At 41.3% G+C, this 19,674-nt stretch overlaps 1 protein-coding gene across 1 annotated transcript in view; it reads left to right on the top strand.

Moving 5' to 3' along the window:
- The window catches only part of AFF3 (ALF transcription elongation factor 3), a 274,813-nt gene that overhangs the window by 149,057 nt on the left and 106,082 nt on the right, over positions 1 to 19,674 (top strand). Inside the window, exons 6-7 of the mRNA XM_062578442.1 lie at positions 2,671 to 2,707; positions 7,940 to 7,991. Coding sequence (XP_062434426.1) covers positions 2,671 to 2,707; positions 7,940 to 7,991 — 89 coding nt within the window. The remainder of the gene's footprint in view (positions 1 to 2,670; positions 2,708 to 7,939; positions 7,992 to 19,674) is intronic.

Below are 19,674 nucleotides of genomic sequence, written 5' to 3'. Positions count from 1 at the left end.
CAGGTGGACAGTTTAAAGGGGAGGATATATTTTTCCCCAAGTTGATGAAAGATATAGAAGACTGTGGGGTGCCTCAGTAGGGAGAGTGAGGAAACACCTGCAAATGGTGAGCGAGATCCTTGCTCTGCAGTTTCAAACACTTTTATAAACCTAAGGTTTTATTTGTCCAGATAATTCTATCCTCCAAAACAGAAAACAATCCTATCATCTACAGATACGTAAATTTGCTACTTTGAAAACTGAACTTACTCTAATAGACCACTTTTCTTATTGGCAATTGGCTGGCTGCTAGAATAACATTTAGATTCAACTGTATGTGTCGCTACATCACTATTGCAAGTGTATCCTGACTCCTTAAGATTATATTCAGTCACCAGAAAAAGACAGGCTTTAATATCTCTTCATCAGAAGCAATCATAAAAGGCTGAGACAATTTGTCAAAAGTAGACAATTTCAAATTATTGAGAAATTACTGTCATGATATGAGACATGGTGCAGATCTTTTACCACTATAAATGAAGGTATAAACTCTCAGGACTTGTCCAAAAATTCAATACCTCACTTTTCAGGCATGTAGGATGGCAGTCGATAGCAGATGTGTATTGCAGCCATACAAATTATAGATTGAAGCCAAAGCCATGCAGCCCGGAAAGCCCTGCCTCCAAAGCAGACCATGCAGCTGGAGGGGTCTGCCAGCCGTGCCCTAGAAATCTCAGCACCTGCAGTGCAGTCAACCTTCATTCAAAGGTGCCAAGAAACTCTTGGGGCCCCGAGCACTCAAGGCTTGTTTTCACGTGATGCAGCCTTAAAAATCTCTGTTCGGCCAGGCCAGAGCATGATCGAGCTCTCTGGGGATTTCCCATTCCTGTCTTCAGTTCTCTACCTGAACCTATGGGCTCTGCTGAGCCAGCAGGAAGATTGCGCAGAGAGGGCTTAGAGGATGAGTGAAAAAGAAGGAATTACTTTAAGCACTTTTTTCTGTGCTTTTCTGCTTGTGTCTTTTTTTTGTTGTTTTTTTTTTTTTTTTTTTTTAATTTAAGAGCAACCTAAATTCTGAAGTCTCCTGGCATCCTACCTTGAGGAAAGCTACAGACTTCTCAGCTGCTCTTCCTCTTCAAAATGTAGCAGAAATCTACACATGCCAATTTTTGCCTGGAAGTAAGATGACTAAATATAAATGAATGAATATAAATAAGAGCCTACAGTCTCTGGCTCCACTTTTCACTCCATGCTCAGCCTCTGTGGACCAGCAGTGTAGTCCAATGTCCGATTCCTCACTGAAAATGAATGTGCATGTTGCAGAGGGGTGCTTGCCCTGTCAGAGTAGTGTTTGGTGCTGTAACTGCATCCAAAACAGTATTCATGGGCATATTTATGTTACTCCGATTCAGAGTTACATACGGGACACCTTCCTGGCTGCCCTCCATAGCCTGCTGCCCCAGAGGCTCAGCTTGCAGCATGGTGGAAGGCACTGCGCTCAGTTAGTGTTTGTATTAAAACCCTTTAGGGGCGCAGTAGAGGTACTCAAAATATTTCAGAGGACTAGCTGGACTGAAAATGGCCTATTTTGTGCTGATTTTATGGTAACTGAGATTCCAATTTTAGATAATGAGAGGAGCCACTGACAACAAATAGAAATAAAACAAAGCAGTGGATGTATATCACTAATATGAGGCTAGTGCTCTGTAGCTTTATATGTTCAAAGTTTGGAAGTCACCCATTGCTGGACAGAACTACTTAAAACGAAGCAGATTTGAACATATATATTAATGTGGAGCAGATTACCAGCAATGTTTTCTCAACAAGCTTGACAAAATACCTAATATTTCTATTGAGGTAAAATTACAAAATCATAAATATTAGGTTCATCATGAAGGACCAGACTGAGACACACAGGATACAGTTGAAGGCAAGGTGTTTTCTCATAAGATTTTTATATCATCCTAGTATTTCGATATCTACAGTAGCATTCTTTTTTTTTCTTCAGATGAGGGAGAACAAGTAGGTTTACTTGATTGTTTTCCTTGTATATTCCTTTTTTTAATTATCTTTTTGTTACATTTGCATTTTTTATTTATAGGCTTCTTTTATGTTTTTATGAATGCAAACAAATTCTGTGAGTAAAATATGTGTGCAATTATATATGAAGAATAAAAAAAGGTCGAATTTATTGTACCACACTTGTTAATACTATAGTTCTGAATCAAGGCTGACATTGTAACCTTGGGGAGCCAGAACTGGAGTCTGTATTTCCATTCACCAGTGCGGTGGATATCAACATGTGAAAAGAAAAGATCAGCTGTGCTACTACCTCAAGAGCCCAATGGCCCATGAAACAATATTGGTCTTCTCTCCATCTTCTCATCTGAACTTCTAGAAAATAATAGACTAGTTCTGGCTGATCAATAAATGAATAGTGGGCAGGAAACTGGTAATGGCTATACAAGGAATTGCACCATTAAGGGGTTGTCATGAAATTAGTTTACAAGCCTTAGAATTAATGCATTTTCAAAGAAATATTGGATTTATTTTTGCAATTGGAAATGACTTTTAAACTGAATGAACAATTAACAATGCTGTTTGTATTGTTAAAGTAATGTTCAAGTAAGTATTACAGTTAAAAATTCCCATTAAAATAACACATTGTACTTTTTTTTGTTACTATTGTAGGAGTCACAACAGGGATCTACAGGACACAGCAATACAAGTACGTACTACTTTATTTTACAGCTGCATTTAGTGAAATGTTGGCAATGATTATGAAAACCAAGCGAATGACAGAGTAAGGAACCAGCAGTAGACTGGGAGGGCGCAGAGTCTCCGCAGGCAGTACCAGCCTTGGCCAGATGTGGAGAACTGGATTTAAGAGTGACCACGAAAATATGAGTTTCTTTGTGGCCTGGGAAGAACAAAAACAGTTCATTTCCATTATATATAATCCTGCCTTAGATGAGACAGATTGAAAGGGGGAAAGAGTGGCTTTTCTAAAACACTAGCAGAGAGCTGACCTAGTCGCCTGAGTGTGGGCACTGCCACATCCAGACTGCCATAAAATTCTGCAAAAACACTTGCTATCATTTGTCTTTCATAACCAACGGTATACTTTGTGGCTATTACACTGTAATGAAGTGTTGATAATTCTTGCCAAGCTAACGGCAAATAATGCCTCAAAAGCCATGTGGGTCTTTTCTGGCTTGCAGTGTGAGAAGGGCGGTGGTGGGTGCTTGGATAGCTCCTGGTTCAGGCATCTCAGCAGACTCAAATGCACTAATCATGGTGCAGATCAGCAGCACTTTAATTACATCTAGTTATGGTTAAAAAATAAATAAATAAATAAAAAACTTTGCAGCTGTATTGGAAGGCAGAGATTGAAATGTTCTGTGAAACAAAGTATTAATCCTCTCCCCTGACACCTCTGACTGTTGTTAATGTTGTCTTGCATATTAAAATTACACGATCCTTTCCTGTTCCCAACGTGAAATCATCTCAGCCAACAGCACCATTTTGTTAGCTCCCCGACCTGTCAGCCAGCACAGAGCCCGATTTGCAAATTACACGGCTGTGATGGAAGATGAGAGACGCCCCGAGCTAGTAGGTAGGGCTTCGAAACTGGCCGGTCACCCCCCGCCGGAGGGAGAGGAGACGTCCAGAGGCAGGAGGCTGGGAGGCGCAGGCCGTGGGAACGGCCTGGCTCTGCGCGGGGACAGGTCGGCCCGGGGAAGGCAGCGCTGGCATCGCCGGCGTCAGCTGCACCCGCGCTAAGGAGACAATAAAAGGCAAAGGGGGGTGAGGTTCTGTCAGAAAATAATGAGTACGGTACTGGGAGGAGGAAGCACGAAAGAGCCGTGCTTCCTCCTCCGACATCCGAAGGCCACGGTCAGAGTTTCATTTTAAGCATTTCCCTTCTCCTGCAACATTTGAATAAAATAGGTTGTCCTGCAGAGCTAATGACCCCTGCTGTCCTGTGGTCTAGGAAATCAGTCCAATCTCCTTATACTTCTCCTCTGTTGCTTACCCCTGCGCTCTCCAATCTCACTTTACTTCCAGTTCCTCATCAGCCCTTCCACACTGTGGGACCTTCAGCATCTTTGTATCTTCCCAGTCCCCCTGCCCATCAAAATCAGCACGTTTTGGTCGGGCTGGAGCTGCACTTGGTGCTGGCTGGCCAGCAGCACTGTGCTGGCTGACTGGTGGCAACCAAATGACACAGAGCCCTGCTGAGCTCATGCGGACACCCTTTCTTCCCTGGTGTCACAAGTTAGGGTTTTGTCCTACACCCAGTAACCACTCTTCCTAACATTAGAGAAGAAATTTGACTATCTCTGAGACCTATATCCAATCGCAACTCCTGTCCAGGTGTTAGAATAAGACATCAAATAAGATACAATTAGGTAGAATAAGACCTAGATTCTGCTGATTACGTATATCAAACTCAACGGAAGTTCAGAGAAAAAAATATATAGGTTTAAGGAACGATAGTGAATGACTCCACGTGGGAAAGATACCTAATGGTCTATATACTGCTTTATCCAATCGCACATCTTGGAGTCCCAATCAGCTGTTATTCCCTGTTGCAGCATGTCTTCTTCGCAGTGGCTCTTGAGTGCGTCATTTGCAATGTTTTCACTCAGAAATGACGCTTGCATTTCTCTCAATTTTCCCCTACAAGGAAATCAAAGCATTTTAAAACTCTCAATGGATAAAGTTATACTGCTCTTTTAGGATGAAGTATTATTATTTATCCCGGTTTCCCAAAGGGGGATACTTGGCCTGATCAGGTTGAGGGATTCACTCAAATTGTAACTCAGAGGTGGAAACTTCTCTGGCCTTCCTCTATTCAAGAGGAAAATCCTACAAAGAAAGTTCATTTTAAATTTATTTTGAAATGGGAAAATTCTGGGCACATCTAATTTGGTAGCATCTAAAATGTTATGAAGTTAATTCTGTGAGGTGCAGTAGAAATCAGCAAAGAATTCCCCCGTCTTTAGCTAAAGATAATAAGGACATTCCACTAATAAGGTTTTGCACCACATATATGTGTATCTGAGGGTATGCACATGCATACCTGTAAACACATATACACAGACATACACGCCTATTTCAGAAGGCCCTGTGCTTACACATACAGTTCTTAGCTTAGTTCTTCTTGAAATGAGGTTTGCTAACAGTTGCCCTCTGAAAGAGTTGAGGTAGGTAGCATGTCCTTTACCAACTCTAGTAAGACTAAGAAAAACAAAAGACCACACCAATTCGTTCCGAAAAAGAAGACAGAATTATAGAGGATTTAGTAATTTAGCAACTGCCAGCATCCCTCAATGATACCTGCATGCATTTGGTGGACTGTGTGAAAAATAGAAAATAAATGTTAGTCTGGCCAATAGTAAGTGTGAAAAAGCCAAGTTGTTTTGATAGATAATTCCCCTTTACATATGCTTATCCAAAATTATATCGGTACCATATCTGTGACAGTAATCTATGCTTTGTCTATATGCATTTTATAAATTCCTATGATTCAGTCAAGTGAGAACAAAGTTGGTAAGAACTGATAAAGCATTAGTGATCAGATCTTCTACTCTGATAGGCTAGACCGATGCATTTCTAACATCTTTATGAGCTGCATCCTCCCTCTCTCCTCACAAAATGTATTAAGTGACTATTAGGATAAAAGCAGCTGCAAATATTTAGTGTAAGGTATTTCATTAATATCAAACTTGGCTAAATCACAGAGATTCACTTTTCTATCCCCTCATGATACTTAGGTTCTTTCTCATGTTGCTGCATTAACATCTATAGTTAAAGTAGGACTGTTGAGAATTCTGCTGGCAAAGCACTCAGGAATCCGTATTCCTTCTCACACACAAACAAACCAGTGTTCATGGTAATAATTCATCACTTAAAAAAGTCTAACTTACAAATAGAAAATCTTTGAATATATACCAACTGTTGCTGTTGGTTTCATGTTCCAAATTACCATAATGCCAATGAGCTCTAGGGCACGAGGCTCCCTAAGACTGGCAAAAAGTACTGTAGCATCAACTTTCTAACCAGCAAATTTCTTACATGAATATCCTTTCTGAGGTCTCTGTTGAAAGTGAAAGGTGACCTAGAGATTATGGACTGGATGTACCACCTCTTGTGTGGATGTCCAGCTTGTGCCAAAATTTTAGGCACATTTAGTTGTCCTGCTCTGTTAAATTCTTATCTTCTCTAGAGGTCCACTGAGAGACAGAGGTTATACAGACTCCCGCCACACACCCCCATCCTGTCCACTGAATTTCAGGCACCTAAGCTAAGTAGACACAAAGCCTTCCACAGGGAAGGATGAGATCTAAAAACACGACAGCAAGGTGTTCATGCTACCCAGAATCTCCTAGACATCCACTTTCAGAAGGTCATTATTAGAATAGGTCTTTCAATTTGCTTCTGAACAGGAGTGGAAGGTCATTGTTGGCAAAACTCTGCCTCTTCTGAAGGCAACAGCAAGTTTTCTGGAAGTATGCCTTGCAGCCAGTGTTCACATCCCAAGAGTGTATGGAAACTGGGGCTGAGAACTTCGGCAGCAGCAAATGGATATGTAATGCTCGTGTTCACGGGGCTAGTCCAAAACACATTCAAGTCAACTGGTGATTTGATGAGCAGTAGGTCAGACAAGGGAACACTAAAACAGCCCAACCAAAACAAGTACCTCTCACTTTTTTTTTTTTTTTTTTTTTTTTTTGGATGACAAAGGTGTATTTTGGTATAAAAAAGCTAATGAAAAGATAATAGGGAAAAATCCATATTCAACAGTAAGCTGGTCACACTCAACCTCTGCACCTCATTGTCTGCTAGGCAACATAAACTTGTATGTAGACAGCTATTGGTGCCCAGCTACCCACAAGAGGAACAGCAGCTGCACAGATGCTTGATACAGAATTCAAGTTCAAGGTGATTCAAATGGCACAGCACATGCTGTACATCCATCTTAGAGCTAAAGAACAGACTTGCACCAAAGCATAACTCTCTCTGATTGCCAAAGAGCAATCATTACAGCAAATGAGATGAGGCCTACTCTTTTGGGGGATGAAAGAGGGAAAAAGAGTTTCTTGGCCTGACTTAGCAGAAGCGGTAGCACCATATCTAGTGGCAGCCCACTTCCCCAGAGTGTGCTTGTCAGACATGTTTTTGGACCCAGGAAGGGGATCATCACAACCCAATATGCTATGCCAGGACCCACATAAGTGAGTCATAAGGAAATGCGAAGACGCATCCCTCAGGCCTCTGATATTTCTCAAGCATTTGAGTACCTGAATTCTTCTGGGGTTGGGAGCCTAAGCCAGATTAGCACTTTCTTGTACAAAATATTGAAGAGGGCTTCCCCAGCCCCCATTTACCCCATTTACAAGAGCTGAAGAGCAGACCCCTTACTTTGTCAAAAGCAATGTGAACCCAAACATCCATTTAGAGATGCCTCCTCTAATCACTGCCTTAGTATTTTACTCCTGTGTAAAAACTCAATAGCACTGCTGATGCTGCTCCACTTTGCATGAAATATTTACCCTTCCCAGAGGAGCATTTGGGAGTGCATGCATATTGCATGCACTACCAATAGGAGAGCCATAAGCCTGAGAGAAATCCTTTTCCAAGGACCTCCAAAGTCTGTTATCCCTATTAAAGTGTGGGAGTTACTTGAGGCTTTCTGTCCTCTAAGTAGCCTCTCCTGTGGAGTTTCCTCACCTGACATTTCATGTGCCAGTGACAAGAAAAGTCAAGTCAGGGTTGACTCAGCTTGCAAATGCTCTAGCAGTGCCCCAGCAGCCGGGTGGTTGCCTCAGCGTCATTTTGTTGCGCGTGTGGGAAGAGCAGTCAGTGTCGGCAATGAATAAAGCTTTGACATGTCACATCTGGCAGTTTCCATATTCACCACTTCCTGATGTTACTCTCTTCTTCTCTTTTAAAGGAAAAAGTGATGTAGAGCCAAAGAGTCCAGAGAAAAGCGCAACCCATACATCGTAAGTCACTTTTGCATTTCTGACCAAAGAAGGGGACTGTGCTTTTGTTGGATTTGTTGGGCAAATTAGAATTTGTCTGTTTGTTTTTGTAAAGACAACGCTCTTTCACTGATGCTGTTCCTTAAAAGGCTTTTTAGATAAAGACTCAACATTAATTATTCCTAAAACTTTTGCAAGCTTGTAAGTCAGAGATCTTCACAAGTGAGATAGCTTTATATCAAGCTGAGTAGGTAGGAAACAATTTTTGTGGGTGCGTAAGGCTGGCCTTCACAACCTGACTTCAACATTACCTTAATGCCGCCAGAGTTTGTCACACTTGCTAAGAAACATCGTGTCACATGTGCCTTTGATGTACTGATGTAATTTTAAAAGACTGCAGTCTGCAGCTTCACCTCTGAATTACTTGAAATCCAATTACAGCTATCTCTGGTCTCTCACGATTTTGTTGATGTTTTCGAATTAACAAAAGAAGTCAAGAAACAGATAGGAATAGGCACTTGTAATATATCAGTGTTCACCTTCACTCTAGTGCAACAATAGAAGCTTTTACCATTTTTAACTCTAGCATACAAAGGACTGAATTGTTTTGCCAGCATAAACCATTCCATGAAACAGATGGGATACAAGTTAAAAAAATAAATAAATAGCATCCATTCTCCCACACTGAGCTAAATAAGTCAATTTAATACCTACCAGTCAGGGGAGGTCAGAATTTTTACAAAACCTTTCACCCTTTTTATCCTATTTGAGGAAGTGAAGTTCTTGTAACAGTCAGTTATGTAAATTTTAGAGTGCATCTTGCCCGTAATTTATGTTTTCTGATTCCTGTTATTTAAATTCAGAGTGCTATATCATGTTAATCTTGCAAGGTGTCATCATTTGTTATACGGCCAAAAGCAGTCACAGAAGGAGGTACAATAAGGGTGATTTATTGGGAGCAGTTTTGATTTCTGCTGCAAATACACGTTAAAAATCGTCTGGAAATGAATCTAGAAAAAGATTTGACGCGGTGCAAGAAATGGCTTGTCTTGTAGATTGTGTTGTGCAATGTAATTACAGTATGTGAGCATATTTAGCCAAACTTATTAAATGAATTAAGCATTAGCAGCCTTCTGATAGTATGATTGCTGGGAATGGTTAATAGAATGATTCCAATAATTACAATTTTTAAAAATAATATTGCAATAAAGACCGAAAGAAGAAGGGTTTTAATGCCATCTGGAGGTATTTTGAAGAAATGAACACATTTATTTTTGCTAATATTTAGCAATATGCAAAACATAATCAGTCCTCCAAAGTGTTTTTGCTAGCTAGATGGTATTTTATTCATGAGGAATATTATCTTCTTTCCTTTCTTTTCCTTCATTGGAATAAAATTTCTGCAAGATCTCTGAACCAGGGATGCCCCAGTACATTTATGGTTTTAGTTTGAGACTATATACTGTGTCATATAATGTGCTGTATTAAATACAGCAAACTTGAAAATCTGATTAGGTGTGAAAAGCTCCTTGCCTAATGAGAGGTCTTAGTACAAGCTTCTGAAACTACGCACTGCCTATTACATACAGCGTATTTATAGTGCTCATCTTTAAATCGTTACCATAATCTAAAGGTTACCCCACAGCAAAAACTGGTTCCTAGAGTTATTTTTAGAAGCAGGAAGGATGGGTTACCACTGATAAATGACTGCATTCAAGAAACAGAGGCTTCTGTAGTTAGAGGAATGGCTTACGTGGAAAAGGAAGCAGGGGAGGAAGGTGGGCATGAAAGGAAGGGAACGAGCAAGTACTATGGGGAAGAAGAAGGAAGAAAAAGAAAGTGCATGAGCTAGAAAAAAAGAAAAGAAAATGTGAACACCAAATTTACAGGACATACAAAACCAAGAGCAGTGGAAGAAACACAGTGGTCAAAAACACTGCGAAAGAGAAGGAAGGGAGAGCAATATGGGCAATAGCCATTAGCAAGCTAAAACATATCTGTTTTTGAGCAGAGTGCTGAGTATCTGAGTGTTGCAATGAAGTAAATTAACGCGTTTTAACGTGCAAGTAAGCACAGATGTCCCAATTCTCTTTCTCCTATGTTATGTGGGCTTTCCCTGGGTTTCTTCTGATTTTCATCTTCTGCTAAGATAAATTTCTTATCCCTGGTTCTCAGGAGTCATGAAAACAGACTTCTTTTTTCCCTTTGGGGGCGGAATAGCTTGCACCTGTGCCTCAGATGCACAAGGAAAGGCTGCACTAGAAGGACCCCCAGTACACGGGTGCACATGCCCATGTCTGGGCACACACATGCACGTGGCTGTGTACAGTAAGAAATACACTCTCCCTCCCTGTCCATGAACACGATCGTGTCATTGTGCAGCCAGCGAAGAGCCACAGCAGTGCCCCAGCCTGCACGTGGTGGCCACGACCGCTGGGCACTGCCAGAGGGATCCGGCCGTGCTGCAGAGGGTGGCTGGAGCCGGGCACGAGCAGCAGGAAGGTTCCCATGTGCAAAAAGGCAGTGCTCTCTCATGAGGTGCTGATCCCCTGCACGCACCAAAGGAGCCGGGTGGGCACCTTGCTGGAGGATGTTGCAAAGGAGAGGCATTGGCGCAGGAGGGGTGGCACAGCTGAGCCTCACTGAGAGAAACCCTGGAGAGCCAGGAAACTTTACTGTGAATGCACTTAGCTGTAAGTCATCATTTCCTTGCAAAAAAGAAAAAAACAGTAACAAAATCCACAAAGCAAGTCATGGCGGCCTGGATAAAAATAACAGAGAAAAGACTGGGAGGAGCAAATGTTTCTTTCTTGCAAATGTCTGTTTTATTTTCCTCGGGCATGTCAAAAGCCACACACTCAAGCCAAGCTTATATGACTCAATGGCAGTTAATTCATCCTTGGTGTAGATTTACTACCACCATCTAAACATTATTTATGCAGCTTCAAAAGACAGGTTGATTACCCTCCTGAATCAGGCGGTGAGGTGCTCATGAACTGAGCATTTACATGAAGTCTCCTCTCCGGAGATTACTTCTTGCTTGTCCACCAGGCCCTAGGGCCTCAAAAGCAGGTACTTGGCTGTGATCTGGAGTCACAGGGACAAACCTACTGCCTGTGATCTCTGAGAGGATAGAAATCTGGAGCACAGCATGTGTGGTGTTCTGTTTAGAGGTTTTTCAGTATAGTAAATGTATCATTCTGAATAGTGTTATGCATGTTTTATTTCTGTATGCATTAACGCTCTGGCTTAGACTCCTGCATGACTTAGTTCTCCACTGATAATAATATTAAACATTAAAAAACTGGTATACATTACATGATATACATTAATTGATGCAACATCCTAATTAGGTAGATAAATAAGAGCAGTTATTACCATGCGAGGGATAACTGAGATGAATGCAGGAGAATGAGAATTATGCACGATCACAGAGGAAGTGTGTGTAGAGCTATATCCTTTTGCGCAATATTCCTGTGGTCTTCACCAAATCAGCATGCACAGTAATCAGATGAACTAGCACTAAAGAAATGCAATAAAAGGTGCAAACAATAAGAAGGCATTAAGCTGTCTGAGTCTTCTGCAGTTGATTCATGTCTCTCATAATTGAATGCTTTTAAAGCCACAAGAATTCTGAATTTGAAGGGTTTTTTGTTGTTGTTGTTCTCTTAATATATAGCTCTCTATGGGTCATCCAGTTACAGCTTCACTGCACATTTCAAAACTTTTAGGGCTGTTCAGAAATATCCAGCAATGTTTTGTTCTTTTGATTTTGTATTAGAAAGTTAAATTTTCAATGGTCAGAGAAATTTCAATGAAAATACAAGATTTTGTTAAAAGCACTTCACACTTTCTTCCCAGGATTTTATCAGTTAGGGGAGAAGGATAGAATACAAAAATAGCATTCTTAGGTTTATTTTTGTTTTCAGATACAGAATTTAATCTTTGTTTGGGAAAAGCAGAATACTTTTACTAAACTTGAAATGTTGACTTAAAATTTAATTTTATAAAACTTCCATGCAGGGAAAAGGAGTTCTAACCAGTGCATACATTATATAGGTGCCATAGAGACTTGTCATCAAACAAGGGGTCTCAGAAAGTTCATCCTCTCACATGCAAAATATTACAGTAATTCAAATCCAGCATAAACGCACCAAGCTCCCCAGAAGACCCCTGCTCTTAATATGACTTTCAGTGCACTACCTACTGTGATGTTCTTCAGTACCTTTGTGTTTGCAAATGGTTTCCAGTTCAGATTACCCAAGGTTAATCATGCCTGACTGTGATTCACTGCTATGCATTTACCTCGACATTTCTAGTGCACTTACTTAATGATATCAGCGCCAGCAACTAGATACCTCTGTGCTGTCTCTTTATTATCCCTCCCGCAATTGTTTTCATGCTGAGCTGCTCCAGACTTTTCCCTCCCTTTTTGCAAGTGAATTAACCAGGATTGAGGGAGGCTTCTGTAATTTATGGCAGTTATGCAAGTTTTGTCCTTTGCTAATACTCTATATTTATGAGACACAAAGAGATCTTGGTATACTTGCTTTTGCCAGGCTGAAATAGATGACGGCTCTATTCCTCCTGTGCAAGAGTTTCTACCATCACTTGGAGAACAGTTTGCTCAGGGGGCTCTTCATTAACAGTAGTAATTCAGCAGTTTCCAAGCTACCTTTTCACAAAGAGTAATACTACAGTCTCTTGCCCATCCGGCCTTTGACTATCAAAGTCATTTTCGTGACTCTCATTCTCCTTGAAGAAGGAAATTGAAAATGGGAACTACAGTTGTTCTTGTTTGATGCTGTCTGTTGGCACAAGCACGGCCTGTCCATTTCTTGCCTTTTCTTCTTCCCTTGTATCTTCTCTTGAAGAAGTTCAGAGTCACTCACCAGTAGTTATTTAATAATCAAAGACCCATGCTAGCTAAGTTTCCCATTTGACAGATGGGGAACCTGAGGCAGAGGGCTTAGGGGGTGCCTCCAGAGAGCAGAGAGAACCAGTCCCAAATATAGGAGATCAGCTTGAGCAAGCGCTGCAAATGCACCGTCCTGTGCTTAACCCCCAACGGGCTTTGCCTTTCACATCTGGCTGACGTATGATCTTGAGCCAGGACCTTAAATCTCTCAGGTAACAGCTACAACTTGATTGAGCACAGAGGCTGGAAGAGGAGCCCTGATCCCACCTCACCTCACTGAAAGGCCTGGTGCAAGTTATTTAAAGTTAGCCTTGGCTCTCCCCCATCTAAAATAATAATTAGACTGCCATGAAGACTAATTCATTAATATTTGTACAAAGTGTTGAAAAATGTAATGTTCTGTAAAAATGGCTAAGGATTACTCATCCAGAACAGTAAAGGAAATGAGCAGTAGTTTTAAGTTTTTAAAGAGAGACTTGGGCAGTAAGTGGTAAATTTCTTGAGTGGGTACCAAGTGTAGGGAGAGGCTGCATGCAGGAGCACAGAGAAGGCTGGGTGCAGCTGCCTACCCCACACACCCTGAGACCTAGAGATTACTGGTGGCCACTGCCCCATCACCACCTGCCCCTCTTCCTCCATGGCTCTCAATCTTAGTTAGCTTCTTGGGACAGTAGTCGCACAATATAAATTAGGCTTTTGTCTCCCTGGACCTGAGGGAGGGATGGCAAATGAAGAAGAGGCAAAGGGTGCAAGCTTGGAAGGAAAAAGCCCTCCAGCGATACTTCTTAGATATCCCTTTGTTTGTTTGCCAAAAATAAAGCATGATGAGCATGATGGTCCATATCGACTGAACCAGAAAATAGCTAACAGATGAGTCTAAAGGGCAGTATCAAGGGTGAAAACCTGCAACTGTGGAAGTCAGTTCCAAGGAAAGGGGTACCCAAACTTTCCTTGGGTACAATCCACTTTTAGCTTTCAGATTAAGGTATTAGGACAACTTCCTGAACAGTCTTTCATGGCTCAAGTTATGGGCAGTTTAGAGAGCAAGGACATCTGCAGTAGATACACACAAAGCCCAGTGATTTGGTGGTGCATCTTTCAGTAGCTCCTTGGGTTCCACAGAGGACCATCATGAGACTGTCAAACTGCTTGTGAGCCGTGGATTGGCCTCCTCTGTCCAAAACCACAACTTTGAAGGAGTGGGAGACAATTATTTAGAAATTATACCATTTAAGTTAATCATTAAGATGTATTGCTTCAGAAAACACCACTGCATTGTATCCTTGATGGCTTTTAATATATGCCTGTGATGTTTCTGATAGAAGTAAGTCTTGCAGTCCATGCAAAAAAGGAAAAAAAGGTACTTTATCATGATGAATGAAGGTAGTGTTTTTCAGAGTGGTGGAGGTCTTGAAAACTGTAGAAGCAAATTCTAGTATTTATCCATGAACCAAGGAGCTGGCAGAAGAAAAAGGTTGGCTTCATTGCACTATTCCACCTGTTTACTTCTGCCTCAGCTTGTAGGGCTAACTCCTAACTGAGCCAGACTGTCACTCTTCTCAGCAAGTCCAGCAAGAACAGCTAAAATTTGCTCACACAGGTCTAGACTGAATCTGACTTTAAGGTTTACCTAAGTTAGTGAAGGAAAATGGAATTTATATTTTCAGTGATTTGTTTCTGCCATGTAAAAAAATATAGGCACGTGGTAGTAGAGGAAGATGGTACAAATGAAAAATCTTTAAAAATCACACAGAAACAACTTAAGATAATAATGTCCATGAAAGCAGATGAGATGTATTTGTTTGATCCAGAAAGAAAACACCTGGAAGCCAAACCTAACCTTAATTGCAACTGTGGTTGTCATGGGACAAAATTTAGCTTCCATTGTGTTGGAGTCAGGAAAAAAAGAAAGAAAGAAAAAAAAAGGCTCTATCTGAGATGTCAACAGGAACTGGGATAGATGAAGTCTAAATAAAAGCACCACTGAGGTTGGGGGAGTTTTGTGATTGACTTGTATAGGGATAGGATGAGATAGGGCTTTCTTTGTGCTATTTTTAAATGTGAGCCCTCTCTTTTACCAGATATAGCCAATAGCTTGAGATAACTGCCCTTATCACTGCAGGACTCAGCACAGACTCTTATTTATAAAGTCCCCTTGATTTCCAGGCCTTCTTGTTTAGCACCTTCACCTTTACTATCTACCTGTATTGTGCACGCCAGAGAGAAAAATAATTAGCCACTACCAGCTGCCCTCATTTTGATGCCACCCTTGACTCGGAGCTGAAGGGGAAAGTGGTTAAATGTACCAGAAGTCCCCGCTTTGAAGCAGAAGTACTCAGCAGCTTTTGTCCAGTTGGAAAACATATTACAATGGTGGGCATTATTTCTAGTTTTATACCAAGAAAAAAATATGGCACTTTTGTTCATTTGTGTCACTTAGAATAAAATCGACCAATTTAACCAGCTGAAATATAGTCGTGCTTGAGGAAATGTTTTTCTGTATTGCATCAAAAGCATATTATTTTTCTTTTAAGCACTGTTTTCCTTGGACTTCATCATTTTTAAGGGACTAATTAGGAATTTTGAATGTAGTGTTAGCTCTAAATACCCTGGCGGTTAAGGAGGGGTTGCCAGGAAAGTCAGGAGATGCGAATACCTGGGAAAAACTCTTGTTTCATCCGAAATGCTTTCAGAAATCCAGGCACCATCTGCCCAGCTCAGTATTTTTTCTTTCAAGAAAATGATAAACTGAAGCTTAGTGTCTTGCATGCTGGAGTTGGATTGTGTTGTTGTTGTTGGGTTGAAATTCCTGGTTGCCGGGGTAACGCGTTTTGGAAATACTGTACTCCCCACCAGCACCACCCCAGCAAAAGGTGCTGCAACCTGAAACCTTCAGCGGCGCGCGCCCTGCCGGGCTGATGCACCGCGTGCGCGCTGCCACTGCTGGGATGGAGCAGGCTGCTGGTTTCTCCGCTGGATTTTCAGGCGGCGAGAAAGGAAACAAAATAAAACGGGTCCGAAAGACAAAGAACGCGAGCGGGAGCGTTCAATACTTGGAGGTTGTCACAAGCTGATTTTTTCCCACGCCACCGGCACCGCCACCCCCGACCGTCAGCTGACGGATGGGGGGTTACCTGGTGGCCGGGTGGTCCATAGAGAGATGAGCTGTGTGTGCACAGAGGGTGGGGGAGGAGGGGGGAGAAAGAGAGAGAAGGAGAGATACAGAATTCTGGTTACCTGCCAAGAAAAATAACTAACATTTCGCAAAAGAGAAATCCTAAGACTGAGGTCATAGTATGGAAAAAGTCTGTTTCACAGACTCTTTAGCCTGAATACAGGCCAATTTTTTTGTGTTTTTTTTTTTCCTCAGTGCAGGCATCCTATTAACATTGGAACACTAAAGCTCGTCCAGGAATGGAAAGATTTTGGAATTTGAAGAGCTTTAGTCTTCTGCTTTGTTGGTACACAGGTTTTTTTTTAATTACAAGAAAGTGAGGCTTTGAATGAGAAGCTCTCCCATTTTGCTTTTAAATTATTCTACAATTATGAAGACCAAATTAAGGGAATCTAAATAAACAGCTTCTTTTTCCCCTCACAGAGGGACCAACTCAAGAAAAGAGACTTTTTAAGCTTTGTGGACAACTTTTTATTTATTATGCAAAATTAAGAAAGATACTGAAACCTGAAATTGTGATGAACTTTCCAGTGTGGAAAAATTCTACTGTTCAGCCATGAATAACTAAGGACTTTTTAAACATTTATAGTAGCTAGCTGACAGTTTCATGACAAATTAGTTTGTCATACCTAAATAGACAAATTAGTGAAGTTCTTCTGCCTTAATCTCCGGATTTGGATTTAATGTGCAGAGTGTGGATATTTTTTAACTGTGGGAAAAAATAACTCTTTGGATTTGTTAGGATGTTATTGCAAGCAAGTTTTCTGGTCTTTGACTTGCTAAGCTACAACTGGAGTCTGCCTTCTTCAGGGTAAGAATATTTCCACATTATCATTTCACCTGTGGTATTTTAAGAGTGAGAGTATTATATATTCCTGCGTATCTCGGTTTTATGCATTCTGTTCTTTGTTTAGCAGGTAGACAATCTACATCTCCCAAAAGAGATGTGGAATATATTTATTGGCAATTTAAAAGTGATGATATATTTGACAAGCAAGCAGGGTGATGCACCGAAGCTATCAAAGCTGGAGATGAATCAGGACAAAGGCTTGGATGAGGTATATTGTTCCTGAGATTCAAAAGGGTTGTACTTACAGATCATTCCAAAATCAAGGCAACTATGCCCCTGACTTACCAAGATAAAAGCTAAGCTTTTCCAAGAAAAAAAACATGGTTTGATTGGCCCACAGACCTTTTATGGCAAAATAGTGCAATTACAGCTGACATTTCCGCATGCTGATTTTTATTAGTTTTGTAAGGTATTTTGTCAGGATTCATTTGGGCTGATTCCCCTTTTCATGGTATAAACTGTAAGCAATTGCAGATAGAGAAAAGGAAACTTGTCATTTTTCTTCAGAGAAAGACTGTAGTCCAAGAGGTGCAATTTAAAGATCAGTTATACTAAATCAGAAAAACAAAAAAGGATCTATTACTCAGTGAACATCTGGACTTATCATTTATTTAACTGTACGATTATGGGACGAAAACTGTACATACTCACCATACGTTTCCTAGTATCAAAGCAAAGAGGATGAACCAACACAAATACTCTCTTAGCAGCATTTAGCAGTGTGATATGCAGAACATATAAGCAAATTACGCTTTTGTATCTTGCACTATGGCCAATTTTTTTGCTGTTTATGACAGCTCAAGTTTTGGGAGGCTTTTGTCCTGAAATCCCCTAGGGAGATGAGGTAGCTAACACAGGCACGCAGCCTGCCTTGATGTAGTTCAGACAGATACCAGTACAGGAAAGACCAAGCAAAAAGAGGCCTTTTCCTTTATCAAAAAGAAGGGTTTCAATCTTGCATATAATTACAGATAAACATGCTGCTTTCCACAGGACTTACTTCATCATTATTGTTTGAAATGCAGAAAGTCCATGAGGGTAACTAGATTTGGGTTTATGCTTACTGCCCATATCTGGCTCAGTTACAAACCATTTCCCTGCAAGCTGCATGCTTTACCCTAAGCAATCTGCAAAGCAGGATGAGTTATATATTGAAAAAAAAAGTGGCCTGCTACAGAATGACAGCATGTGGAGACCAAGAAAAAAAAAAAAAAAAAGATGAACCTGTGTTTGTCAGGGCAGAAGAATGTTCCTTTTCCCTGTTCTTCACAGCTACCACTTTTATGCCGCCCTTTGCTTCCTCCGGCGAAGTAAACCCAGTGCGGCTGGAGTACGCGAGCTCTCTGACACCAAGCCCAGGATCGCTCTCCCTTGGAAGGGGCGCCCTTCCCACTGCTCTGAAGAGCTTTTACTTTTTTCATGCCAGGCTCCGTGTTCAGGAGAAAGAAACCTCTCCCCGAGCCTACCCCGTCTGGTCGGCTGGGGCAGCAGTCGATACCGCTCTTAGGCAGCGTGCTAACGCAAGGAGCCTTGCAGCATGCACAGCAGCGTTATGCGATCGCTGCTGAATAGCCAGGAGTCAGGAACCAAATGTCCAGCTCTGAAGCCTGGGAGATGGTGGGATAGAGAGAGAAAGAGTTAGAGAAATATTCACAAAAGACTTGGCAGCTAAATAGGATTTTAGGAGTTTCATTGTTATATCACTAAACAAATACATAGATAAACAATGAGAAATGGGTGCAAAGCTGGATGAAGATGGTTACATCACTAGAGGGACCTAAAATATTGATATTAGCCCCAAATTGTGCATATTTCATTATAGCCACGGTAGGGAGACAAATTAATAACCATCATTCCCAGGCATTATAGAAAGATTACAAAAAGCAACTGCCCCTCCCCTTTAAATAATTTTGATTTATTTTTATCTAACAGAAATGGCGAAACACATCTTTAGCATGATCCCATTTGGCTCAGTGATGTTACACAGCTATGGGATTGTAATGAAAAGAACAATTCTTTCTGTGCCCTGGAGAACATAAAAGCCTTAGTGCCTAGCTAGAAAGCAAATACCTCTTGCTCAAGCTGCTTATGTTTTTCTACTTGAGAAAAATTAAAACTTCATCTTATTTCTTTGCATGCACTTGTCATCCACTCAGTGTTTTATCCAAATAAATCTCTGGTTTGTTTCAAAGAATATTTTGGGTGTGAGTTGCCTGAGCTTTAAAGACTCACCAAGAACAGAGCTGTCCAGGCTGACACTCTTGATTTCCAGCAGAGAAGCAACTGCTTGAAACTTATACCATGGTTCTGCAGTTGAGTTAATTAAGTATTTGATGTCCCAAGAAGCTGCTGCGTCACAAATTCAAGCAGAAGAAGCTGCCAGGCCGCTGTTCCCATCTTTGGCCACCAGACACAGTGACGTTCGGAGACTTTCCACCCATCACACTCTCTTTCCCCCTCCCTATCCCAGGGAGTTCATGAAATTAAATAGCACAAGAAATTAACCCCACCGTTTTTGGAATGCAGCTGGGTAATATTGGCAATATTAGAATTTACTGTTATGGGAGGATATGTGTTTGCTGCCCTGGTAGTGGGGCTCTGTGGGCAGAGAGGAGAGGAGTCAGGCAGCGCATGCACTGGGGAGCCCCTTCCCAGCAGCACCCCCAGCTCTTCTGGTGCCACTGGGCACCTCGGGGCCTCTGATTTCCAACAGATTTCTCTTTCCCAGTCTTCTTACTTGCTATCCTTCACATACCATCCA

Source organism: Rhea pennata, chromosome 1 (assembly GCF_028389875.1).
Source record: "Rhea pennata isolate bPtePen1 chromosome 1, bPtePen1.pri, whole genome shotgun sequence".
Taxonomy (NCBI): Eukaryota; Metazoa; Chordata; class Aves; order Rheiformes; family Rheidae; genus Rhea; species Rhea pennata.
Note: the sequence above shows the minus strand (reverse complement) of the source record. Positions and strands in the feature narration are given on the sequence as shown.